This window comes from Pyrus communis, chromosome 7 (assembly GCF_963583255.1).
Source record: "Pyrus communis chromosome 7, drPyrComm1.1, whole genome shotgun sequence".
NCBI lineage: Eukaryota > Viridiplantae > Streptophyta > Magnoliopsida > Rosales > Rosaceae > Pyrus > Pyrus communis.
The window spans coordinates 17,646,934-17,674,352 of record NC_084809.1 but is presented as its reverse complement, the minus strand read 5'-3'; the positions used below and the strand labels follow the sequence as shown (position 1 = coordinate 17,674,352).

The window sequence follows — 27,419 nt, the reverse complement described above, 5'->3', positions numbered from 1 at the left end:
GGGGGCGGGGGTGGAAGGGACGAAAGGTTTTGGTTTTTTTTATTTTTTATTTTTTATTTTTAAACTTTTCTTTATTATTTTAATATTTAAAAATATTAAATGATTTTCTTTAGTTTTTTTAATAGAAAGTGGAGTCTGTATCAAGCTACGTTAGTATTTAACTGACAAATTAACAGCAGGCTAACAGAAGGTATAACATTGACACAAATTCGTAAGATAAGGTACGACATTATCAATTTTAAAAGATGAGGTATGAAAGTGTCCTGACACCAATAGTCGAGGTAGTTTTTTGTACTTTACCCATTAATTTATGACTAAACTTTAAATAACCAATTTTAAATGTCTGTAACTATACCGATATAATCCAGACTCGCAAACGGCTTTTACCTATGCGTTCGTACCAACGAGTACTACGAGGATATGCTAAAAGAATAAGTCATACGTCTCTCTAACCGATGGTCAACGGGAGTCAAAGTGTCAAAGTCCTTGCCTCGAGGGTATTTTCGTAAATTCATTCTTTTAAAATTTATAAAATCGTAGAACTAGAGACGGGTTGTAACGTTGTTTATTCACTTTTCATGAATTTCTTTCATTCTTTATATTTAAAATGGTGAATGATAACCACATGCCGGTTGCCAAACGCACAAAAAATAAAACAAATACTTGTTGAAAACAAAGAAGTAAAAGGGGACCCAAAATCAAAAGTAAAGAGTACTTAATACCAAACTAAAAATATTTAGTAATCACTTAAGAAGGTCTCTTGCATGCGTGAGAGTGCCCGATTATATTTTAGTTGATCCTTTGGCAATGAGCAATAGGTTTTGGTGCAGAACCAATAAGTCTCTGCACGTACTTTATTTGCAATTCAAGAGAAGAATCTCTCTTTTTTGAGTCTCTCTATTTCAATTACAGTTAAGTTTTTGCCTAAATAGTTGGACGAGGCCATCTCCTTTGGTAATAAGATCCTATTTATTTTCAGTAATCACTTAAGAAATATACGAATATCTAAAGCAACATATCTTTGGGGCGCGTAGCGCCCGTGATGCAAAAATATCTCTCGCATGCGCATGAGCATGTGCGGAGAGGCTAGTAATAATAGAATAATAATTAATAAACAATATATACATATTCATTATATCTATTGTATTTTATAGTAAGTTTTTTTTAGTAGTTTAAAAAATTAAAATCATCAAAATAACTTTTTTCTTATCGTGTCGAAAAAAGGTTACCCGAATATCACTCTCGTGTAAACCTGTTCAAGACCCGTTATTAACGGGTTATTATCATGTGACCCGATAATGACCCGATTAGTTATCGTGTTGACCCAAAACCCGTTATTTTCGTGTCGTTTACGTATTGTGTTAATAGGTCGTGTAAGAAATTGCTAGGTCTAAGGGCTAAAGAGGGTGGATTGCTATGTAAAGCCTTCCAAAAAATTATTTTTTATCATACACGAATATTTGTCCTTCAGTTTTGAAGGGCTAAAGAGGGTGGATTGCTATGTTTTAGCCCTCCAAAATATTATTTTTCATCTCTATAGTCTCGGCCTCGGCTATAATTTTTTCCATCTCTAGAAGTGAAGGGATAGCAACGCGTGCAAGGGGGTTCGCGAGATAAAAGCTTCTGGGCATTGAGCAAACGTAGGATACTACTTTATCCAACTTATTGCAATTTGAGATATTTCAGGACAAACCTAAGATCCAGTATAGGACTCTAGTTCATAAGAATCCGTGTCAAACGAGACCTAATAATTTATTGGATTTAGTGAAAGGAAGAGAAAGGAGGCAAGTGGCTCTTTTATCATGGTAGTGGAAAAGTGTTGATTCTAAACATAATAGCGTGAGTTCCAATCATGTTAATGACTAATTGATACGACCAATATTGCATACATTTTAATGCCCTTTAATTTAGATTCTTGTTATATTTTTGAGTGAATTTAGTTTGTTTCACTAGTTTTATGTTTTTCTTAGATTTGATGAGTGAAGAGGAAAAATGAAGAAAAAGGAGCACTTTTGCTATCGAAATGAGTTTGGCGTGCTGGAAACAGAAACTGTTTGTGTAGATCAGCCAACTTTACAGATTAAAATGTACTTCCTCATAATGAACCAGCCGTTAAGCCTTGTACCAGTAGAAAGATATGGAAGTTAGCTTTCAGATGAGTTTTATGTTTCGTGATTCCGAGTTTCCTAAATGGTGTTATGAAGATTTTCGTACAAGACGTCGGTCAGCCAAGTCTACGTGGAAATTGCAAAGTCTGTTGGGTTTTTCAAGTCTTCATTCAGTCGAAGCCCAAAGCCCAAGATAGAATGTGTTGAGCTGATTTTAATCCTATTTCAAATGGGTTTGAAGAAAATAATTGGGAAGTTGATTCGCCACATCATCAGCCATGCAATACAAAGGATATCACAAAACCTAATTATGTTAGGATTTGTCTACCATATAAAGGGAGTCCAAGGAGCAAAAAAGGGGGGTTCTTTTGGGAGGATTCTCTGTGTGTTTTTGGAAGAAGGAGCAGCCACTGACCATCTTTGTTATTCCATCTTCATATTTCGGAAGTTTTTCATGTTTTTAAGATTCCTAATTATGTTTTCGTATTCTTTGAGTAACTCAACTCTTTTTTTTAGGATTAGGATGATGCTAGCATGGATATTTATGGTTTTTAATGTTATTCATTTGATTTCTAGTTTCTTTTAGATGAATGCTTAATCGCTGTTTGAATTGTTAATTTTTGTTTGAGTTCTTTGATTGATTTTGAATTGTTAATTTTTGTTTGAGTTCTTTGATTGATCACCTTAGGACTTTGCATCTAGTAAGATTGGAAGATGAATTTGAGGCTGAACTAGCAATATAATTCAATTAGCTTCTTGTGGTTAAGTGTAGTAAATTACATTATTACTTGACGAAGAATAATGGTTTGCTTGGTTCCCTTGTTTTCTAGAGTGTAAAGAGTCATACTTGTTAAATTTATGCCTTAACCAAGATAGATTGCATGTTAGGATATACAATCTCTGCTTAAACTAGGAGAGAATCATTCACTTAAGGAAAACTATGGTCTAATGTGCCTGACAAGGACTTATATACAGGAATTATCATCTAAATAATCGTAAGATCCATTGAATGCATTGAAACCGAAACTAGATTGCTTGTGGTTGATTCCAAATCCCTAGACTTTTTCATCACTTGCCTTAAAACACAACGTTTTGTTCTCTTTAATTTTAGTTTTCATATAAGGTTCTGTTTTTGTTCATTTACAAAATCATCACAACAAACTCTTCACATCTTTGATTGAATTATTAATTAAGATCAAGTCTAGTTCGTTGTTTGGGTTTGTGTGCCTTTAATATAATTAGATTTGGTTTAGTTTATCAAATTGAAGATTGAATTAGAATCCTTGTGAGAACGATATCTTATTCCATATCTAATAAGTCGTTTATAAACTAAACCAAATCTAATTGTGTCCCTTAACTTGATATCTTATTCCATATCTAATAAGTCGTTTATTGTAGTTTATTCAATTTGATTTTGTTTTGTTCTCTATTTTCAAATGAGAGTCATAAGTATTAAGATAAGTAAAAGTAAATTTTCGTCACTATTTTATGTTAGTTTTTGCATCACTGTTTCGACACAGTTTTGGACTGAACTATTCGATCTTTTACCAGGCACATTTTATATCGTTGGAAAGCCCCAGAAGTCTAGTTTTCAACCCAAAAAAATAGATCAACGATTGGATATTTAAGCTGCGTAAAATACCGAGCACTGGTCAAACAAGGAGCAAAGTCTGATCGTATATGTAAGGTAGACGTTCGTTGCAACTTGAGTGGAGTCCTATAGATCAAGAACTTGAGCATACTTTAAGAGAACAGCGGAGACAACGAGTGTTTCAAGAACCAGCCATGGGGGAAGTAGTCAATAATGGTAGAGACAACCCTCCACCATTGCCACCCCCACAACCAAGGCTTATGCATGACTACACAAAACCAACAAAGTACAACGTGCCGTCGTGCATTGTATTGGTCCCCATTGCGCAGCAATTTGAGATTTGCCCACAAATAATTCAACTGTTGCCTATGTTTTATGGGAAGGAGGAGGAAAATCCTTACCATCATATCAAGGCGTTCTTCAAGCTATGCTCCACATTCACCTTTACCAATGTTAGGGAGGAACAAATTCGACTTCATTTATTCCCGTTCTCTTTGAGGGATAAAGCAAGTGGCCGGTTGGATTCCCTCCTTGAAGCCTCCATTGACACATGGACAGATTTATCCTAGAATTTCTTGTCCAAATTCTTCCTTGCTCGGAGAACCAATGCTTTGATCAATGAAATTATGAGTTATCGCCAACAAGAGGGTGAATAGTTTCATGAAAGTTGGGAGCGATATAAGGACTTTTTTCTTCAATGTCCTCTTCATGGTTTCAACACTTGGCAGAAGGTTCATTATTTTTACAAAGTTTTGAACTCTCAATGTAGGAGTTTGGTTGATTCAACAGTTGCTGGAACCTTGATGGACAAAACTCCAAAAGACTCCATACATGCCTTTGAAACTATATGTGAAAATTATGAGCATTGGAATTTTCCTACAAAAGATTTGAGAGTTCCAACTACATCATCAACAAAAAGAGAAGGCCTTTATAAAGTTGATGCAAGGACAGGTTTAATTAGAGGCACAAGTGGCAGCTCTCACGAAGCTTCTCACACCGCTAGTAAGCAAGACAGCCACGCAGCCATGTACCTTATGTGCAAGCATCGCCCATGACATGGAAAATTGTCCAGCAAATCCTAATCTAGAAAGCATACAAGAGGTCAATGCATTTAGTGGGAGGCCCCGAAATGATCCGTACTCCAATAATTATAACCTGGGATGGAGAGAACACCCGAATTTTTCTTGGAGAGATTCGCAAAATACCATGGGACCATCCAATTCAACAAAGCAATATCAGCAGCCTTTTCAAGCTCCTCCAATTCAACAAGAAGACCCTTCTATCAAGGACATGCTATCTCAACTCTTCAAGAAAACCGACCGGCATGAACAAGAAGTTGTATCGCTTGTCATGCGGTGTTGGAAAGGGCTCAATCTAATTTTGAGATTCAGTTAGGACAAATAGCTACTACTTTGAACAAATTGGAGCGAGCACAAGGGCAATTTCGAAACCAAACATAAATTAATCCAAGAAATAATGAGCATGTGATGGCCATTACAACCTTGAGAAGTGGGAAGATGATCGACAACAGAGTAGAGAAGCATGAGAAAGTTGAAAAGGAGAAGGAGAGGGGAACAGATATGAATGACCAGCAGCAAAATAATTCTTTTAAAAGTTCAAAACAGCCACCATCTGAGCCAAAAAGAATTTTATTTGATCCAACACTTAAGGATGTGGTGTATGATCCTCCTTTACCATTCCCTCAGCGTGCACAGAAGGGAAGAAAAGATCAGTAACCGAGGCATATATTGGACCAATTCAAGAAAGTTCAAATCAACATTCCATTGCTTGAAGCCATCAAAGAAGTTCCATCATATGCAAAATTCTTGAAGGAAATGCGTACTCACAAGCGAAAGTATGGAAAACATGAAGAGGTGATGTTATTAGAAACGGTAAGTGCAATGCTTCAATGAAAATTGCCACCAAAACTCAAGGATCCAGGAAGCTTTACAGTTCCGTGCATTATTGGAGAAAGAAAATTTGAACGAGCTTTACTTGACTTGGTAGCAAGTGTCAATCTTATGCCTTATTCTGTGTACAAACATCTAAGTTTGGGGGAGTTAAAGCCTTGTTCCATGTCTTTGCAACTTGCTGATCATTCTGTGAAATATCCAACGGGCATTATTGAAGATGTACTTGTCAAGGTTGATCAGTTCATTCTCCCTGCTGACTTCATTGTTTTGGACATGGAAGAAGCTGAAATTCCAGGCAATGAGCTACCTCTCATTCCTGGTAGACCTTTCATGGCTACTGCAGGTACTAAAATTGATGTAAAAGCTGGTTTACTAACCATGACTGTGCAGGAGGTTACCGTAAAATTTCAGATTTTTGAAGCTTTGAAGAGTCCTTTGGATCCTCATGATTGTTTTCAGATCGATGTTATGGATTGAATGAAAGAGAAGTTCGAGGTTGCTCATGACAAAGCTTTACTTCGGAAATATTTTGAACCAAAACAAAAAGTTTTGTGGAAAAAGTCAAGATTCAAGTTATTTCCCACTAGGCCTCAATCTAGATGGACTGGACCTTATCTCATTGTGCAAGCGTATCCCCATGGTGCTGTGGACACTCAAGATATGAAGAGTGGTTTGACATTTAAGGTGAATGACCATCGTTTGAAGCAATACCTAGAACCTATCCCACAAATGAATGAGGAGGTTTTGTACCTCAATGATCCTAAATAAAGACTGCTATGTCCGGCTGAAGACTTAAAACTTAGCGCTTCTTAGGAGGCAACCCAAGTTTTTGAAGAAGGAAGATGGAACTTGCTGTGTGCTTGAGAGTGGACTTCATCATGACCAGGGGAGTTCTAAACTTTACTCTATTTTTCAGATTATTTTTAGTCAGTTATACTTTTCCTTATTTGTTTAACTCATTGCATGCCTTTTATTTCACTTCACATTGAGGACAATGCGCTATTCAAGTTTGGGGGAGGGATCTCATTTTGATAGTTTTTCAGTTAGTTGTTTTGTGTCAGTAAACATAGGCTCTCTGTTTTATTAAATTCTGGAACGATCTGTTGCTGTTTCTGAGTTTTGGTCTGGAATGCGTTCTTCAATTTTTCGTTCTGAATCCAACCATATAAAGAACATGTAATTCTGCCTTGTATTTTATGAAATACACGTCAAAAACCAAGCAAAGGTCAGAAACTGATTATCATAACTTGGAAGTCTGCGTTTTCAAAGTTTTTCTTTTTAATTTTGGTTCTTGTTAGTTGTTTTTTTTCTGTTTGTGTGTCAATTAGTGTCCTAAAAGTCCAAAGATAATTTGAAAATCCAAAAAGACTTTTGGTTAGCTCTTTGAGTCGTGTTGGTTAGTCCTTTCCAAATCCAATAATAATGACTTGGTTGCAATTTAAATATGGTTCTAAGAAATCGTTAAGCATTGTTTGTGTTCTTTGTTTGATTCTTTGGTTAGCCATGCTTTATAAGATCATTCTTTACACCTTTCTCATGCACTTAGCCAAGGTTAATGCAATTGTTGCTTACTTAAGAGAATTATATGTAGATTAAGTAATCATTAAGATCTCAACGAACACTAGAAGTTGCTTCAATATCTCTCGAGGCGAAATCCTACATCATGTAACATTAGGGAGATGATTTTGGCCATCTTCGGACCGTTTGAGCCTTTCTACTTAACACTTTATGTTATGTTATCCTTAGTTAGCCCTTTGAAGCCAAACACTTAGCCTTTTCTTTCATCACCCACATTAATCTATACCCATTTAACCTATATTAGCCACACCTTATAGCTTGAGATGAATACCAAGATGATGAAGACAACGATAAAGGTCGAGTGTACATCAAAGATGTGGCGTGTACCGAGGTACCATGTGTCATATTACTACTCAATTTTGCAAAAAAAAAAAAAAAAAAAAAAAAAAAAAGGTTTGAAATTGTTCCATTCCTACAACATGAGTCCTAGACGCCAAGAATCATATTTCAAAAGAGGCTCGACTGAATTACATATGAAGAAGTCTTGGTATATCTCAGGTTCTAGTTTTTCCCCATCCTTCCTTTCATAGCGAATAACCTAGCCTAACGTTACAACCTTTGTAAAGTCCATTTGATCTTTGGTGTTACATTGATTTACATTAGTGGAGAGATGGTATGAAGAGCAAGCCTATGGGGTTCAATACATTCATTATCCAGAGATCACTCATATTACACTTGTTTGCATATACCTATCCGAGTTGCAAGTGTTGTGCTAATTATTGGCTAGTCATACACATACCGGAGGAATGGTTATGTAAGGTGTTGTTAACTTTTGAATCATGTGTAGAATCCTTACAATGTTTCTCTATTCTTTGAGCTGTATTTTCCCTGTAATCTTTGAGGAATATATTTGGAAAGTCTAACTGCATTGTGTTTTGTTTAAATTTAATCTTGAGTCTTTGTTGTGTTTGCTTGAGGACAAGCAAAGTCTAAGTTTGGGGGTATTTGATACGACCAATATTGCAGACATTTTAATGCCCTTTAATTTAGATTCTTGTTATGTTTTTTAGTGAATTTATTTTGTTTCACTAGTTTTATTTTTTCTTAGATTTGATGAGTGAAGAGGAAGAAAGAAGAAAAATAAGCACTTTTGCTATTGAAATGAGTTTGGCATGCGGGAAGCAGAAGCTGCTTGTGCAGATCAGCCAACTTTACAGATTAAACTGTACTTCCTCAGAATGAACCAGCTGTTGAGCCTTGTACCATTAGAAAGATATGGAAGTTAGCTTTCAGAGGAACTTTACGGTTCGTGATTCCGAGTTTCCTGAATGGTGTTATGAAGATTTTCGTATAAGACATCGGTCAGCCAAGTCTACGCGGAAATTGCAAAGTCTGTTGGGTTTTTCAAGTCTTCATTCAGTCGAAGCCCAAAGCCCAAGATAGTACGTGCTGAGCTGATTTTAATCCTATTTCAAATGGGTTTGAAGTAAATAATTGGGAAGTTGATTCGCCATATCATCAATCATGCAATACAAAGGATATCACAAGACCTAATTATGTTAGGATTTGTCTACTATATAAAGGGAGTCCAAGAGCTAAAAGGGGGGGGGGGGGTGGGGTTGGTTTCTTTTGGGAGTATTCTCTGCGTGTTTTTGGAAGAAGGAGCAGCCACTGACCATCTTTGTTATTCCATCTTCATCTTTCAGAAGTTTTTCATGTTCTTAAGATTCCTAATTATGTTTTCGTATTTTATGTGTAACTAAACTCTTTTTCTAGGGTTAGGATGATGCCCTAGCATGGATATTTATGGTTTTTAATGTTATTCATTGGATTTCTAGTTTTTTTAGATGAATGCTTAATCACTGTTTGAATTGTTACTTTTTGTTTGAGTTCTTTGATTGATCACCTTAGGACTTTGCATCTAGTAAGATTGGAAGATGAATTTGAGGCTGAACTAGCAATATAATTCAATTACCTTCTTGTGGTTAAGTGTGGTAAATTACATTATTGCTTGATGAAGAATAATGGTTTGCTTGGTTCCCTTGTTTTCTAGAGCGTAAAGAGTCATACTTGTTAAATTTATGCCTTAACCAGGATAGACTGCATGTTAGGGTATACGATCTCTGCCTAAACTAGGAGAGAATCATTCACTTAAGGAAAACTGTGGTCAAATGTGCCTAACAAGGATTTAGATACGGGAATTATCATCTAAATAATTGAAAGATCCATTGAATGCATTGAAACCTAAATTAGATTGCTTGTGGTTGATTCCGAATCCCTAGACTTTTTCATCACTTGCCTTAAAACACAACGTTTTCTTCTCTTTAATTTTAGTTTTCATATAAGGTTCTATTTTTGTTCGTTTATAAAATCATCACAACAAACTCTTCACATCTTTGATTGAATTATTAATTAAGATCGAGTCTAGTTCGTTGTTTGAGTTTATATTTTTGGGTTTGTGTGTCTTTAATATAATTAGATTTGGTTTAGTTTATCAAATTGAAGATTGAATTAGAATCCTCATTGGAACAATACTTGGACTTGCTAAACGCTATAAATCTTTTCTGCCTATGGAGAAAAGTGATGGTGCAAGAAAATGCATTTAAGTACCTCTCATCTGAAAGAGAAGTAATTAAGTTGTATTTATTCCAAAGGCTACTTTAAGATTAAGAGTCGTCGCATGAGTTTATTTAGCTCTACTCTTCAAACATAGGTCTTTCCACAAGAACAGATAGACATTCATCTCAACACGAACACAAAAGCACACACACAGACACTCACACAAATAATAATTTTCGATCATCAGATTGCGACATTAATTTATATTGACCTCCTTCACCTCCCTCTTAGGCTTGTCAGTTTTAGGAATGGTAATGCTCAGCACCCCATCCTTCAACTCTGCCTTTATATCATCAACTTTGGCATCATCAGGCAAATTGAGAGTTGTGCTATAGTAACCAATGTTTTAAAGAACTCGCCTCGGGGCGCGCCTAGGGCACCCTTGAGGCTGGGCGGAGAGGCAAACGCCTCAGTTTTGCTGGAGTAGGCGAAAAGCTTCGCCGGAGACGCCGAGGCGGCGGAGGCGCGCCTCAAGGCGTCTGGAAGTTTTTTTTTTTTTTTTTTTTTTTTTTAAAAAAAACTATCCAAACCCAAAACGACGTCGTTTGGGTAAGGATTTTCAGTCTTCATCACCCACCATACCTTCGAATTCGACCCATTTCTGCCTCTGCCTTTTGCCATCTGCGACTCTGCCTTGCTTCTTCTACTCCATTTTTTGCCTTCTGCGACTCTGCCTCTGCCTTGCCTTCTGCGACGCCGCCACGCCGCCATCACCCCGCCGCCGTCACCTCAGCGCCATCAGCCCAGCCCCAGCGCCGTCAGCAAGATCCCAAAGGTTAGGGTTCTCTGGGGAAGGCCGAAGCAAAATAGAAAACAGGGGACAGACAGAGAGAGAGACAGAGAGAGAGAGGAAGAAGCAGAATAGAAAACAGGGACAGAGCCCACGGTTTTATGTCTGTGGCTGCCAAACTGTTTTAAATTTATAGTCTTATACTCTTATAAGTTATACCATAAACTTAATGTTTTGCCGTCTGCCATAAATTGTGTTCATGTGCACTGCCCATCTGCCATAAATTGTGTTCATGTGCAATTGTGCACTGCCATAAATTGTGTTCATGTGCACTAAAGGGTTAATTGTTAATAAATTAATTAAAGGATTAATTTATAAATTAATTAATAAATTGTTAGAAATTTATTAATTGTTAGAAATTGTTAGAAATTAATTAAGGGTTAATTGTTAGAAATTGTTAGAAATTGGCACTAAAGGATTAATTTATAAATTAATTAATAAATTGTTAGAAATTGTTGGAAATTGTTGGTATTGGTATATAAATTAATTAATAAATTGTTGGTTCATTAATTGTATGCATGCATCTATTGTTTATTGTTTAGGGTATTGAAGAATATGGCTTCTTCTTCTAAGAAAGATTTTGCTTGGCAATGGACAAAAGATTTGGATCCCGTCACTAAGCACTTCTATTGTGTTTTTTGTAACCACAAATGCACGGGTTCAATTTCTAGATTCAAACATCACTTGGGTGGTGTAAGTTCGGGAGGAATGATAAGTTGTAAAAAAGTCCCACCCAATGTGAAGGAAGAATGTTTTGCTAATGTTATGGGAACTAAAGAAAAGAGGAAAGCTAGTCATGAGTTGTGTCGTGGTGGTGAAGAAGAAAGTGCAAGTGTCGATATGGGCACAACAAGGACAACATATGTAAGTAGTGGGAGTGGGAGTGCGAGTGCCACACATTCACAACAAATCGGTTCTTTTCTACCACCTAGGTCAAGGGGACCACTTGATAGGTATGTTACATCGGAAGCTCGTCAAACCACGTTGAATACACCTTTCAAAAAAGAGGAAAGAAGACAAGCATCCCGAGCATTGGCCCGATGGTTCTACACTAGTGCCATTCCATTCAATGCGGCAAACAATGAATATTATGTTAATGCAATGAAATTGGTGTCCAATTTTGGTCCCGGCTTTGATGCTCCTACAAGCCATGAATATAGAACTTGGATGCTCAAAGAAGAAGTTAATGATGTACAAAGTATGATGAAAGAACATCAAAAGGCTTGGAAGAGATATGGATGCACTATTATGTCGGATGGATGGTCGGATGGCAAAAGTAGATGTTTAATCAACGTTCTTGTCAATAGCCCTCAAGGTACTTGATTCTTGAAATCGGTTGATGCATCGGCCTCTATTAAGAATGGAGATTTGTTGTATGGCTATTTGGATGACGTTATTCAAGAAATTGGGGAGGAGAATGTGGTTCAAGTTATATCTGACAATGCTTCGAACTACAAGAATGCTGGGGCAAAACTTATGGAGAGGAAAGAGAAGGTGCGGTGGACTCCATGTGCGGCTCATTGCATTGATTTGATGCTAGAAGATATTTCTAAGATGGCATGGTTTGATGACACACTCAAACGTGCTAGGTGTATTTCAAAGTATCTATATGGGCATCAATGGGTACTAGCTTTGATGAGAAAGTACACTAACAATTCGGAAATTCTTCGTCCGGCGGTCACTAGGTTTGCCACTTCTTTCCTTACACTACAAAGCTTACAAAAGCAAAAGGAAAATCTTGTTGCTTTGTTTACCTCTCAAGAATGGTCGGAAAGTACCTATGCAAAATCCTGTGAAGCAAAGTTCGCTAAGCATCATGTGTTATATGATCGTGAGTTTTGGGGTTGAGTTTCCTTTTGCATTAAGGGCGTTCTTCCTCTTGTTTGTGTTTTGAGAGAGGTTGATTCGGAGGAGAGACCCCCCATGGGTTTTATATATGAGTTGATGGATGCCGCAAAAGAGAAAATTGCAAGCAATCTTAACAAAGTGGAGAAAAAATATATGCCTATTTGGAGAAAGATAGATCGTAGATGGGACGATCAACTTCATCAACCACTACATGCGGCGGGCTATTACTTAAACCCACAATTTCGATATGAGGATAATTTCTCAGATACTGATGAAGTGCGAAATGGGTTGTTTGCTTGCATGGATAGGATGCTTGGGAAAGGGAAAGAACGTGAAGAGGCCGATGTTCAATTGGATTTATTTACTAATAAGCGTGGTTCATTTGCGGATTCTATGGCTATGCAAACTAGGAAAAAGCGAACACCAAGTAAGATTTAATTAGTTAATTGTTAATATTTTTTTATCATTAACCTTTAAATTACTTACCTTATTAATATTGTTTTTTTAGCGGCTTGGTGGGAGCGCTTTGGGCATAAAACACCCGAGTTAACGAAATTTGCTATCCGAGTTCTAAGCCTTACTTGTAGTGCATCGGGATGTGAGAGGAATTGGAGCACATTTTCAATGGTAAGTAAATATATTATTAGTATCTTAAGTGTCATTTTTGCTTAAAATGTTTAGACTTGAATAATAGAATTGATTTATTTGTAGATTCATACAAAACGAAGGAATAGGCTTGAACACAAAAGGCTTAATGCTTTAGCCTATGTCAAGTACAATTTGGCTTTACAACAAAGAAGTAAGAAAAGGATGGAGAAGTATGATCCTATTGTTGTGGAAGAAATTGCCTCCGATGATGAATGGATAACAGAGATAGAAGATCCCGTTCTTCCCGAAGATCCTACATGGCTTGAGGATGAGTTATTGTATAATGTTGAGGCCGTAAGGAATGTGCCAACCCCGGTTTATGAAGGTGGCTCATACATTCGAGAGCCTAGAGAGTCTTCTCCTCCTCCTCCTCCTCCTCCTCCTCCTCGTGAGCCTACTCCTCCTCCTCGTGAGCCTACTCAACCTCGGGGTCCTATTACATACAAAAGAAAACGGGGTAATGAAGAATCCTCAAGTAGAACTAGAAGAAATGTGGAATATGATTCGGAAGATTCTTTTGATGAAATGATGAGATACCCGACAAGTTCATCTAGAGTTGGCAATGAAGAGGATGATGTTGCCTTTTATTTAGATGAAGAGGATTTAGATGAATGATTTATATCTTTGTTTGTATTTTGATTTATATGAAGATGATTTGGATGAATGATTGTTTTCTTTGTTTGTATTACCTTTTGAATGATGAATTTGGGTGGTATTACCTTTGAATGATGAATTTAAATGATATTATCTTTTGAATGACTATGAATTTGAATGAAAAATTGAGAATGGATGTTTATTTTACATAGTATTATTTTTTATACAATTATATGTATAATATATAAAACATATATATATAAAAAAATTAAATCCTGTAAGGCTTCGCCTCACGCCTCACGCCTCACGCCTAGGCTAGGCTTCGCCTCGGACGCCTCGCCCACGCCTCACGCTTTTAATACATTGATAGTAACCATAGCTCCTTGATGACCAATATACTCATCATCCGACCATTCCTTGTCCTCGTCTTTGTGCTCTCCCTTGATCTCCAGAACCCCGTCATGAACAATGATCTTCACATCCTCCTTGGCAAGCCCTGAAACATTGTACCGCAGTTTGTAGCTATCGTTTTGCTCTTTGACACGGCCGGACAGCGACCATGGTGATATGTTTAGGTTGTCAAGCAGCCTATTTATGTTCTCAGTTGCTTCCACAAATGCATTTCCAAGGCCTGAGGGGAAGAATTCTAGGAAGTCCAAAATAATTAATGCATTAGAAATTTCACTTTTGAGCTGTGTTTTTTCAACATTTCATCTAGAGTCATATTTGAGAGATGACCATGAAAAACAAGGTGACATACTACGTACAGTGAATCTGAATTACACTTATTTTTTAACAGACAATATTATTTACACTAAAATTGTCTCCAACCGAGCCATCCATAGGGCCATAGGCCAAAGGATAGCCCTTTTTGACACAAAACTCATCTCCAATGGAGGTCTGGGGTAAAAAATCTTGGAACCCACCAGGCCAAAATCCAGCCATATGACTAGCGGGCTGGCCATCTTTATCCAACCAGCCCTCTCGATTGGGCCTAGTTGGAAATTTTTTTTTAGATGAAATTAAAAATTCTAATTTTTTTTTCTTTTTATAAATACTTAAAACATTTCTATACCATTTCTCACATCCTTTTCACTCTTCCATCCCATCTTATCTCATTTTATTTCAATCTTCACATTCTATTCACCTCAAACACTTCTTTTCATACACACCCCTCTCTTACCTCTTCCAATAATCTTTCCTTTAATTTTTTCCACCCCTCTCTTACTGCTTAGTCATTTAGCAATAAGTGGCATTCAAAATATGATCCAAAAACCTTATTTTAATATGGTAGTTTAATTCAATTAACCAATAAAATTAAAGAACAAACTTCAACTAATTAATTATTAGGGGGCTAAAAAATAGCTGACACACCCCGACCGAAATCAAGGCGTGCTGGACGTCACGTGAGGGTGGCGTAGCCATGTGCACAGTGCGGAAGCAAAAATAATAATAAAAGTACGAATAAATAAAAACCAAACTACTACAGAAGCTTGTTATAGTAATACGCAAGTGTAAGACTAAGTGTGATAAACAATAATCAGAGCACAGAAAGCCTAAGTGCAGTCCAGTAGGACGAATACTAATTACACAACACCAAAAGGTGATCCTACATTTGTGATGTTCTGTCAAAACCACCGTCAAAGTCCTCGTGAGCCACCAAAGCGCTTCTAACTAGAACCTAGAGGGGCACAAAACAGAAAGTGTGAGTGGGCAAAAACAAAGCTTTTCAAAATCATTTCATTCTCAAAAGTTCTAACCTCTCTCCGTAAAACCTGTATAACTTCCCAGAAAATAGAATATATAAATATATCACAACTATGCTCAGAGTAGCAACATTCACAAAGCCATGTCAACTAACTCAGCATATGATGTAGGTAACCCAGGTAATGTCAATCAATGCAGAATATATGTTAACTGGAGTCACCTAACGTGACCTGTACGGCTGAATCTAGAGCCCAAATCCACATCTTAACAACTATACCTGCACACGAGTCGGAACCACCTAAAGTGGTCTATACGATAGGACTGGGTGTAAATAAAAGTGTTATGATCATGTGAAGACTGTGCGAATAATTGCGGGTCACCTACGAGTCGAAACCACCTAAAGTGGCCTATACGACAGGACTGTGCACCTAACTTGGATCCAAGATAAGCGTGTGGTGTGGGAAGTGAACATCACATGAAGGACTGTGCCCTAATCTAGGCAGGAGCACTAACACCAGGGTGCAGGTTTATGAGCTCTCAATGCATCTCACATAACTACTAATTCACAACCATAAACTATAAACTTACCTGGCACTTACCAGTGCATCCGCAGCACCAATCATAAATATATGCAACTACTAATGCATAATTAAAATAGGTAAAGACTATGCATGGCATTTTGAAAAATATAAACGCTCAATTTCATTTTCTGGGAAAAACCACAAGTATATAGGTATATAAGGAAAACCAAAAGCCCACTCACTGGTATGTGGAAGGGTCGTAGCCCCCAAGCCTCGAGTGACTGCGCTCGTCCTCAGGATAGGTCTCACCTATATGCGAAACAACTATAAAAACGTCAATTTAAAGCACATAACCAAAACTAGGTAATAACTTCTCATACAATGCTCAAATAGGGTGTTTGAATACACCAACGCGATCTACTCAACCTCATAAATATCCCCATATTTTTAAAATAATTTTCTGACCTCCCATGCGCGCCCACACGCTGGCCAAGGCACTGCCAGATGCACCGGCCACGCACGGGCACGTGCCTGGCACACGTGTGGTAACCTTAACAGCATTAGGGAATATTCCGTCCAAAAATAGAATATACCGTTATATATACCTGACGCCGTTAGTATATTCCGTCAAAGTTGATGGAATATTCCTTGTCTTCTCCAGGGAGTCTCACCGGTTGCCGCCATCCGCTGCTGTCAGCGTCGCCGTCTGTAACTCGAATTCTCACTGGAAATTTTCAAATTTTCAAAACTTCATATCTTCTTCATTTCTCAACCAAATTCCATGAAATTGGTACCAAAATGAAGCTTACAATGAGTAGAACAAAACCTTAGAAGCCCCAAAAATGCTGAAATCTGGTTGGAGAACCCTCGATATTTCCGGCCAAACCTGCAATTCACTGAACTTGGGCTTCCTGACGTCCAAAACACCTCGTTTTTCTTCTCCAAGTTTCGTGAGAGTGATCTAAAGCCTCCTATGATCTTAAAAACTCCTAAAAACTTCACGATCACGTGTGCATGAACAGTGCATGAAATATGGGGTTCTCGAGATTTTCGAAGGTTTCAAGTCTCACAAATGGTATATATGAACTCAGAAACTTGCAAGGAGTTTGAATCTTACCTTCTAGACGTCGATCCGTGCGTGAAAGGTTGGTTTTGAAGTTCATCCGTACACTTGCAAGGGAATTGGAAGAAAATCTAAGAGAAAGAAGAGAGAGAAAGGTCACGGGAGTGTATGGTATAGGTGTCTGTGTGTCGTGTAGAGTCAACCACCAAAAACAACTAAACAACACACCAAAATGGCAAATACCCACTGATAGGAGCATATTCATGCGACTTAAATGGCTTGTTCTCGTACATTTACGTTGTTATTTCTTAGTTCTTTAAGTCTTTTAAGTTAGTTTTGTGTGTTTTCAAGATCATAAAACGTGTTTGACGAAATGATGCATTGTGGAGCATTTTGGTGCATTTTGGAGTAGTTTGGGGCATTAAATGGATTGCATATGCTTAACGCCAAGTAGATGGACGAAATTGAAGACCAAATTATCATCACCACCTATCATACAATTATACACTTATCATCACCACATATCATTCACTTATCACTTAACATATCATTCACTTATCACTTATCATAATCATTCACTTATCAATTATCATACCCATAAATATCAACACATTTCAACCATTTAAACACATGCATTTCATCTCACATGCACACCCACCTCTTTCCACCTAATCCACATGTTTTCCCAACAATATAATTGAGCCAACACATGCACCCATCACCCAACACTCCCCTTGGTCGTGCCTTTCCATCAATTCCAGCTTTTCTCCTTCCCATTGCAGCCACATTTCCACCCACTTCCTAGCTGTCATGTTCCCTCTTATTTACCTATAAATAAGCATCCATTGCAGCCACAATTCAATCATTCCATTCACAACACAAAACACAACACAAACACAACCTTGTGCCGTGCATCACCTTCCATTTCTGCACCATTTCTTCTCCTCCATTGCAGCCACTCCAACCATTCCCCACTCCATTCCACATACACCTAAAGCCCTAAACATCTCCTTAGACCTTATGCCACAACGAAGAGGAAGAGAAGAGTGCCTAAACGTTCATACAATTCAAGTTTGAGTTGTTGGAATGTTTGGGTGTTTCTTTGATTTCAATGTTTAAATTCAATTCTCTTTGTTTTGTACGTATGAGGAATGGAAGAGAAGAGTGCCTAAACGTTCATACAATTCAAGTTTGAGTTGTTGGAATGTTTAGGTGTTTCTTTGATTTCAAAGTTATGAGGAACTAAACCCCCTTTAGCTAGGGGGTGATTCGAAACTATGTTTATGTTTGCAATATGAATTGATTAACTTTCGTTGGAATTTCATAAGTTGTGGATTCAATTTGTTTAAACCGTTTGATTGATAACTTATTTATGTATGTTTATTGAGAATGCGCGCTTAATTTTCATGCATGAATATGACGCTAGAATATAAGTGAGTTTTACCTAATCGTTATGAACTTATATTCACAAGTAGTGGAGGTTGCTTATAAACAATCGCGTTAAATGAATTCTTGGCACGAGTTTCATGCTCATCATAGTAACGAATGCCTCGTCAACACTTATAGTTTTCATAATGCTTAATGATCTTTGATTGTATCTTTGTTGTGCTGTTCACGTAAAGGACTTTTGGAGAATGTAGTGAATTGCGTTGCGCAAACCCATCCAATTCATTAACTTAAGGAAAACTTGACGGTTAATTTAAGCGGACCTAATTGACCCGGGGCGTTGAGTTTCATAATTTATCGAAAGACCAACTGAGAATCAATCTTGTATGCAAGTGTAACATGTGTGGAGAAGAACCCCTTAGCTAGCCTTCATTCCATTCATTAAATCCAAATTTGTTTTACAATCTGCTTAGTTTATTTACTTGTTTTGTTATTTCAATTTTCGTCAAATCAAACCCCCCCCCCTTTACTTTCTTGTTCTTTAATGCTTAGAATCTGTTTAGTTTATGTTTTAAAGTATTTTTGAATTCTTTGAGTCTAGTATAGTGTTTTATATTGTGTTTTTACGTTTTTGAGTCAGTTCCCAAGTGATTTTGCAATCCCTCATAATCCCCGGTTAAGAACGATCCCTACTTACATACTTACTACAATTGTCAAAAAGAGGGTTTAATTTGTGTGCGTTTAATTCTCGCATCACCCACCAAGGGCAAAATCATCTTTTCACACTAACGGTACAATTAAATCGGGACGGGCTGTCACAATAGCACCCTTTCGGTTGGAGATGGTATATAAATATGGCCTAGCACTGTTTATTAAAAAAATAATTTCTTACAGGGCTATAATCTGGACGGCGGCTAAACATAGCCCCTTCGGTTGGAGATGGCCTAAGGGGAGGGGGTGGGCAAGCCTCACAATGAGCTATCAATAATATGGTTTAAATTCACCTTTGCGAGAATCGAACCTAAGACCTCTTACTTACCCGTGAAGAGTAGTATCACTAGACCGTAGTACCAAGTGAGAAATTACACATTTAAATACAACTAAACCATAGAGTAAATGACCAATAATCTATATTTAGAGTCCAACAACATTGTATTAAAATAAAATGTCAGACTACCAATTGAACAACACATTTAAACAAGATTGAAGAAGATTCGAAATGATCAATGATTCGGTTGATAGAATGTGGTAATACAATATTTTGAAATTACAGTCTGACAACACAATACCCTAGTATACGAAAATTTACAGTCAAAGACGAGCCAAGAAAAATAAAATTGTAGAGGAGTGAAGGAGAGTACCATAAAGCGCAGGAACGAAGTCTCTGTCATTGTCCCTCCACAGTCCCCTTCTACGTTGCCTTCTATGGAACAACATCGACCTTTTGCCCTGAGACACAGCGACGTCTTTGTTCTCTGATTTCTCGCCGGACACCTTGTCGTTAGCTGCCGTAGCAAACCTCTTTTCAATCTCATTGCCGATTCTGCTTGTGCACTCACCACCAACAGTCCTCTCACAAATATAGTTTTTTATGTTTTGTGCCTAGTAATCGTGATATATATATATATATATATATATATATATATATATATATATTCTCAAATGTCCTTACGTTCACGTTGTCCAAAATTTAATTGTTAATTCGTAAGTACAAAGTACAGACGAGTTGTCTTTAAATGAATTTCCTCCTGATTGAATTTTTTATAAGTAGGCTAATATTAATTTATCAAATCAAAGGATGTTGGTTGTTTTACAAGATTCGTTAATTGTTCATAAAAAATCTATCGAGATTGCCACAAGGCCAAGTAGTGGCTCTGAACTTCATCGTCGTCAAACGGAGCAATCGAAGCAAATGAGATGACTCCATTGTTCTTTAGGGTTGTTATAAGCCTTCCAATGCACTCGGAAAATGTATCGGGGTCTGCTTACGTTTATACAATTATTACACACATTTTGGGGGGCCACTCCGTTATGTAATTCAACTATATGAACATTCTACTTTTATGTCTTCACTCAAAGACCTTGTCTACCAAAAACTATCCAGATTTGAAATCATAAGACTGGTCATCCGTTTTCTTCATTGCAAATGAATGTTTTAATGGTTTTGAATTTATCTAATTTTTTGCAAGAATGATATATGAAGGATGTTCTAAAAAATACGTGGTTCGAATCGTTAAAATACATTTCGGAGTGGCCCCCATAAATGTGTCTTTAAAAGTTGTGTAAAGAATGATGTTACATGTCTTTAAAACTCTGCCTTGAGATAATCTCACTGTGCAAAAAGGTGTTTTGACAACTTTTTTAATTAATTAATTATTAAACTCACATCAACGAATAACAAAAATTTTGATAGAATTGACGAAATAACTACATTGATGTGCGACACCTATTTTTAGGGTTTATGTTGATCGATTTTCAATTTCAAGGACCATCTTGATTGTGTAGGTCAATTTTAGGTACCATCTTAACCATTTGAGTCAATTTCAGAGACAATTTATGATATAAACTCTTAGATCTTGTGGACCTCATTTACATGCCAAATAAGTACATAACAGAAATTTTGATAGAATTGTGACGGAATGACCACATTGATTTGTGACACCTATTTTCAAAGACTACATTAATTGATTTTCAATTTCAGGGACCATCTTGATCATGTAGGTCAATTTTAGAGACCATTTATGGTATCAAAGCCAAGTGATTGGTAATTGAGTATGTCATTCATAGTTAATTCATTCTATCAGCAACTTGTATTTGTAGTAATTCAATATTTTATTTGTTCATTGGTTTCTTAACTGTCTGAGTTTCCAATCTCAAACCAAACCAAAAGAGTCTGAGTCCAAACAATAAGTTTTGAGGATGTGGCGTGAGAGGAGCATGATGAGCAGACAGAGAGAGCGAACCCAGTAAGTTTAGAATTCCAATAAGTAGATAAGTTATTTTATAACTGTAAAATCCAGAAACTAGGTAAAATGAGTCGGCTATTTAGGACTAGCTCATCTACTAGTACTAGCTCTAGATTCAATTTAAATAGGATCCCAGACATAGTAAATAAAGAACAAAAGTTAGAATTTCAATCAGGCGGAAGTGTAAAATTTGGAGATTGGAATATGCCCAAAGTGTCCTGTAAAGAAATTGATAGGAAAAAAATGGTCACTATCTTCCCTTAAAAGTGAAAGCCATGTAAAAACAATTGAACAAACTTATGCTCTCAGTAAGGAACATGAAACATGTCAACTATTCACACCAGAACAAATAAGAGCCCATGGGAAATATGGTTATAATTTCATTCACATTGATCTTGTACAAATCACAGTAGAACCATTAACAAGAAGAGTTCTTAACACCCTTATCCTGTTATGTCTCTAAGATGCAAGATTCACTAACTTTAGTGATAGCATTCTTGAAATGATCAAGTCAAGCCTATACAATGGACCAATCCATTTCGATTGTTTTCCAGCCCTCATCGTAAGGCTAACAGATCCATATATGTTAAAAGCACTCACATTAAGCATAAAAACTTCTAGTTATCAAGTTTTGGAAGGTGCCCAACCATTAGCTCTAATTTTTAGAGCCTATTACAAGTGCACGGGTACAAACATGAACTTCCGAGCCATAGCCAAGAGTCTCAAAGAACACACTTTATTAATCCAAAGTAATTAAGAAAATGCCAATATCAAAATACGTTGAACCATTAAATGGTCAGATATCAACCCACCATCAGATTGGTTCCTAATTAATGAAAGTAAACCAGTTGATATTCAAAACAATTTAGTCAATCTAGACAACATAGAACAATAATTTGATGGTACAGATAAATTAATTTCAACACTCTAGCTAGAAAGTTGAGCGTCCAACTTCAAGAATTAAGTCAATTAACTAGGTCTAAAGAACTAGTTAGACATTCTTTTTCAGGAAGTACTTCAATAGACATAATAAATCGTGACCAAGAATTAATTAATGATTTAGTAGATATGAGACTCAAATCAGTTAGAACAAGCTCCCAAGTTACTCACCTTTGCTACAAAAACCAAACCCAAACTAAAACCACCCAAACTCAAGAAGATCCAACTTCACCAACAGCAACTGATTTTGAAGTAAATCAACAATTATTGGTCTTAAGTAAGCCATTTAAAATACATTGGAAATCATTAAATACTGTCATCAAAGCAATAGAAAATATACCAAGAAGAGAAATACTCAGACAAAGTTACACCCAAGACCAAAATTTAGATATTTACAAAAAAATGAGAAAATTTTATGAAGAAACACAAGATTGATATATTCTTCTTTGATTTTGTTAAGAAGTGAGACCTGAATGATTAAGTTTTTTATTGTTAAATCATGGGGAGCTGCTACTTTTTGCTTTTACTGTTAACGAATAGTAGATTGCCTGAATAATTGTTGCAATTCCTATTGGATGATTCCTAGGTTTTACTGTGTGAATGATGGCTTGAATGCTTCATGTGGTGACTGATTGTGTTTCACATGGTGACTTACTTGTGCTTCACATAATGATTGACTTGTATTTCACATGGTAACTTTCACATGATGGCTAACTTTTGCTTCACATTACACTATAATGAAAATAAAGAAATTAAATTAATAATGCAATATAATTACTGAAAATAGATTTTTTGAAATTACTTCTTTTGTAAATCTAAAAGACCTACAAAATTTTGACTGTGGTACAATTTACTAAATAGATTGAAAATTGGTGCACGTAGGCATCATTCTTCTTCTAAAAAAAAGTGTTTGCAGTGTTTGGCTTCTTTGAATACAATGAGAATTCAATGAATATTTGATCTAAGGAAAAGATTTGGAACTTAACTTGCTTGACTTCTTCCTTGGAACCTTTCTTTTATAGACTTAAGAGAGGAGACTTGAATGATTAAGTTTTTTTACTGTTGAATCCCGGGGAGCTGCTACTTTTTTCCTTTACTATTGACGAATAGTAGACTGTCTGAATAATTACTGCAGTTCCTGGATGATTCCTAGCTTTTACTGTGTGAATGATGGCTTGAATGTTTCACTTGGTCACAGTGTTGGAAATGTGCCCTAAAACCAATCATATGATGATACTTTATGGACATTTCACATGTTAAACTAATCTAGTTTAATATTAAGGGCAAACATTATTGTTTGAGCCGTCTCATATAAATGTTATATGCTTAAACGATAAGTCCAAGGAATATGTGATTGGAAGAATGCGATCTAAAGAAGTTAGATTCATGAGACCATTCTTTCGTTGACACATCCTAAACGTTCCTGATCATAGGATTGTCAATTGGGCATTGACAGTCCGTTAAGATCAGTACGTGCTATGTCTTCTCTCAGGGAGAGTGACTAGTCTCGAGTCATTGGTGTGTGTGACATCAAGACAAGTACGTAGGTGCTCAATAGAGAATGAGTTCACTGAACACGATCAACGAAGAGTTCTCATATTAATGTCACATGAGAACTCATGGTTGGGATAATGCAAATTAGTCTTTTGACCTGAGGCATCACAGTTGTCTTGTGGTTAGGTCCTTAATCTTTGATTATGTCAAAGTCACTCCATCAGGAGGGTGTCCACGGCATCGTTGGGGTTAAGCCACTTAGCCATGGAGGCAAGTGAATGCGCAACAAGGGATCTCTAACCTTCAAATTGTTTGAGGGAGAATACTCTATGATATGATTTAGAATCTCTGGCCAGAGTATGAATGAGATTTAGGAATGTGTTCCAAATCACATTCAAGATAATCATATAAGCACAAGACTCACATTGGATAGTAAACATGAATAAACTATCAAACCAAACAATGTGGTCAAGAGTATTGTATTAGAGAAAGACCGTATTGCATTTGTAATCCTAAAACTGAATAGGTTCTCCACCTCTTCTGATTAGCTTGGGTAACCATGACATGCTGCTAGGCGTCAACCATGGTTTGTGGAAGCCCTAAAAGTGTATTATCACTAACGAGAGAATTGAAAGTAAGTTTCAATTCACAATCGATTTGAAAGAGTTTGAATCGCCCACTGCCTCGCTAAAAGGAACCTAATGGATCGTACACCGTGTAAGGTAGAGATTGAAGATTCAACGGAGATGAGTAAGAATAATTAAATGGTTTAATTATTTATGGCAAGGATTAATTAATATGATTATTAATCAAACGAATAAGTTCGTTAAAAGACCACGGGATAGTTTTTGACCTTAAGGCCCAATGGGCTTCGAACGTCAAGTCCATTGACTTAAGTTGTATGACAACTTAATGAATAATGATTCACAAAGGCCCAAATAGCCCAATAAATCCCATATGGCCGGCCATTTAGAGGAGGGTAGTGAACTTGGCTTAATTGCAAGTTTGCCACTCCATTGTGAGGTGGTATAAAGACATCTTTATAGCCATTTCATCCTAAGGGTTTTCTTAGGAGTAAAGATGAGAACACAAACCTCCATTTGCTCTCAAAGAGACCAGCCAATCTAGAGGGGAACATCTAGCAATCTTACTTCCTCTAGGTCACTCATTTCTTCTTCAATCTTACCTTGGTGTGGAGACTTAGAGGTTCTCAATTTTGGGAACTTGGAGAAACCTTTTCATCCATCCAAATCCATGGACCTAAGATGCAAGGAATGAAGGCCCTCTCTTTGGGTGATTAGCCTTTGCTTATGCAAAGAGGAATCTACAAAGGTATTGATTTCTCAACTCACTTTGTTTTGAGTTGAGTCTTGGTTCACCTATCTACTAGGCTTTGAAGTTCATGGGTTAAGTTTTGTTTTTTAGTGCATATAAACATGATTCCGCCTTTTAATTGTTAATTGCATGTTGTTGATGTTGCTCAAATGAACTTGTTTTTCACAAAAATTCCTTCACACAGACTATGTTACACATGGTGACTAACTTATACTTCACATGATGATTATGCAAACACGAAAATTATTTATTTAATGAAACGAGAACACGTGTACAAAGTAGATTTGTATTGATGAATTTGTAGGGTTACAATCTCTGTTTGCAATTTTCCTCTGATTCAGTCTTCAAATTTGATGTTGATGTGTAGGTTATTGATCCAAAGGCTTGATGACTTAATATTGGATGAACAATTGAACGATTGCTTCAAGTTTTGAGCTTGAAACTATACGTGGATAATCTTCACCTCAAGTTTAGGGCTGCAGCAAAGGTGATGTTGATGTAGTACTTTGTTGATTGAAGGGTCTTGGCGACTTGATCTTAAATTGAATGTTGTTACAAGTTTTGAGCTTGTAACAAAGTCTTGAAGGAATCTACACAAGTGCTTGTTGATTCTTCAAGGGAATGCTTCGACTTTGGTTGAAAGAAAGCTTCAACTTTGGTTGTACATTCTTCGAAGATAGCGTTAGCAGTGTATTAGTCTTCAAAGATTTGTAGCTTGGGTAGGAGTTCTATGTGCCATCCTATATGCCCAAAATGCTTCGCTTATTCTTTCATGCTAGTCTCTCTTTGTTTGGCTGATTACCTTCTTCAAGAGGTTGCACAACGTGTTTTGTTGAATGCTTCCGCGAGACCGTTGGCTAGAGCATGATACATGGAATACTTGTGCTGCTTGAACTTGTATTTCTTGCAAAGCTCGTCCATGAGTTGGTTGGAGAACTGTTTTCCGTTGTCAGTGATGATGTAGCAAGGCACACCATATCAATGGTTGATATGCTACTTGATGAAATGAACGACAAATTCCTTCTTGACTTACCTTAAGGATACAACTTCAGCCCACTTAGAGAAGTAATCTGTTGCAGCTAGGATGTAAGCTTCTCCTGCATATGACTTTGGTGTGATTAGTCTTATGACGTCTAATCCACGTGCATCAAACGGCCATGAAGCAATTGTAGGGTGTAATGGCTCAAGTGGTTGATGTATGAAGTTGGCATGGAATTGGCAGGCTTGGCTCCTTTTGGCGTGTTCCAGGCAGTCCTTCACCATGCTTGGCCATTAGTAACCCATTATCTTGAGCTGGAAGGGTAGCTTTGGTCCAAACTGATGCAATCCACATACACGTGAGTGTGCTTCTTCCATGGTTTGATTGGCTTCTTCCTAACCTAGGCATTTTAGAAGTACTCCATCAAAAGAGCATCGATAGAGTGTTCCTTTGTAGTAGAGGAAGTGAGGTGCTCGTCGATGTATTTCAAGTGGTGTTTAAGATCGTCTGGAAGCTTTCCATGATCCAAGTAGTTGATTAGTGGTTGTCTCCACTCTTCAGTGTTGACTGGAAGTATTACGATGACGTTTGTATCATCCAGTAGTATTTTAGTGACGAGCGGGATCACCTATCTTTGACAAACTGGCACATCCACAACTTCGTTTTCTCCTAGAGCTATACTTGAGGATAGGTTAGCGTCACGGCCTCTAACTTTTTTAGCAATTAAGTTGCTAGCCGAAATTATAGGATGAGATTATCTTTCCTCACTTCATATTCATTTCAGATTTGATTGATTATGAGCTTGGAGTCACCATACACTTCTAGCGTTGTGATTTCCATGCTGATCGCCATTTGGAGTCCAATAATTAGTGCTTGGTACTCAGCGACATTGTTGGAGCACAGCTCGATTAATCGGAAGGAATAGGGTAGTACTTGTCTTTGTGGTGACATGAATATTACTCATGCCCTCGTTCCATCTGCTCGTACGGATCCATCGAAGAACATTGTCCATGTCGGGAAGATGTCAATGTAGAATACCTCCTCGTTAGGCAAGTCGTCCGATATTTTCTAATCTGTTGGGATTGGATGATCGGCAAGGAAGTATGTTAGTGCTTGTCCCTTGACGGCTTTAGCTAGGACGTAGATGATCTCATATTGATTGAGAAGCAACGCACATTTAGCTAATCACCCTGTCATAATGGGTTTGGACATAATGTACTTATTTGGGTCGGCTTTAACAACCAAGTTGATGGTGTAAGCATGCATGTAATGTCTAAGCTTTTGGACAGCAAAACTATGCCAAGGCACATTTTCTTGATTGGTGAGTAGTTGAGCTTAGCACCAGTGAGAGTCTTATTTATGTAATAGAGTGCTTTTTCCTTTTGGTCTTCATTTTCTTA

General features: G+C 37.1%; 1 protein-coding gene and 1 pseudogene across 1 annotated transcript; one reads left to right on the top strand and one right to left on the bottom strand.

Moving 5' to 3' along the window:
• Positions 1 to 9,945: 9,945 nt before the first annotated feature.
• Positions 9,946 to 26,303, bottom strand: LOC137740650 (26.5 kDa heat shock protein, mitochondrial-like; annotated as a pseudogene).
• On the top strand, positions 12,405 to 13,702 carry LOC137741027 (uncharacterized). Its single transcript, XM_068480834.1, has 3 exons — positions 12,405 to 12,814; positions 12,896 to 13,014; positions 13,099 to 13,702. Exons 1-3 carry the CDS (start codon positions 12,463 to 12,465, stop codon positions 13,648 to 13,650), a joined length of 1,023 nt encoding a protein of 340 aa, XP_068336935.1. The 5' UTR covers positions 12,405 to 12,462; the 3' UTR covers positions 13,651 to 13,702.
• Positions 26,304 to 27,419: the final 1,116 nt, after the last annotated feature.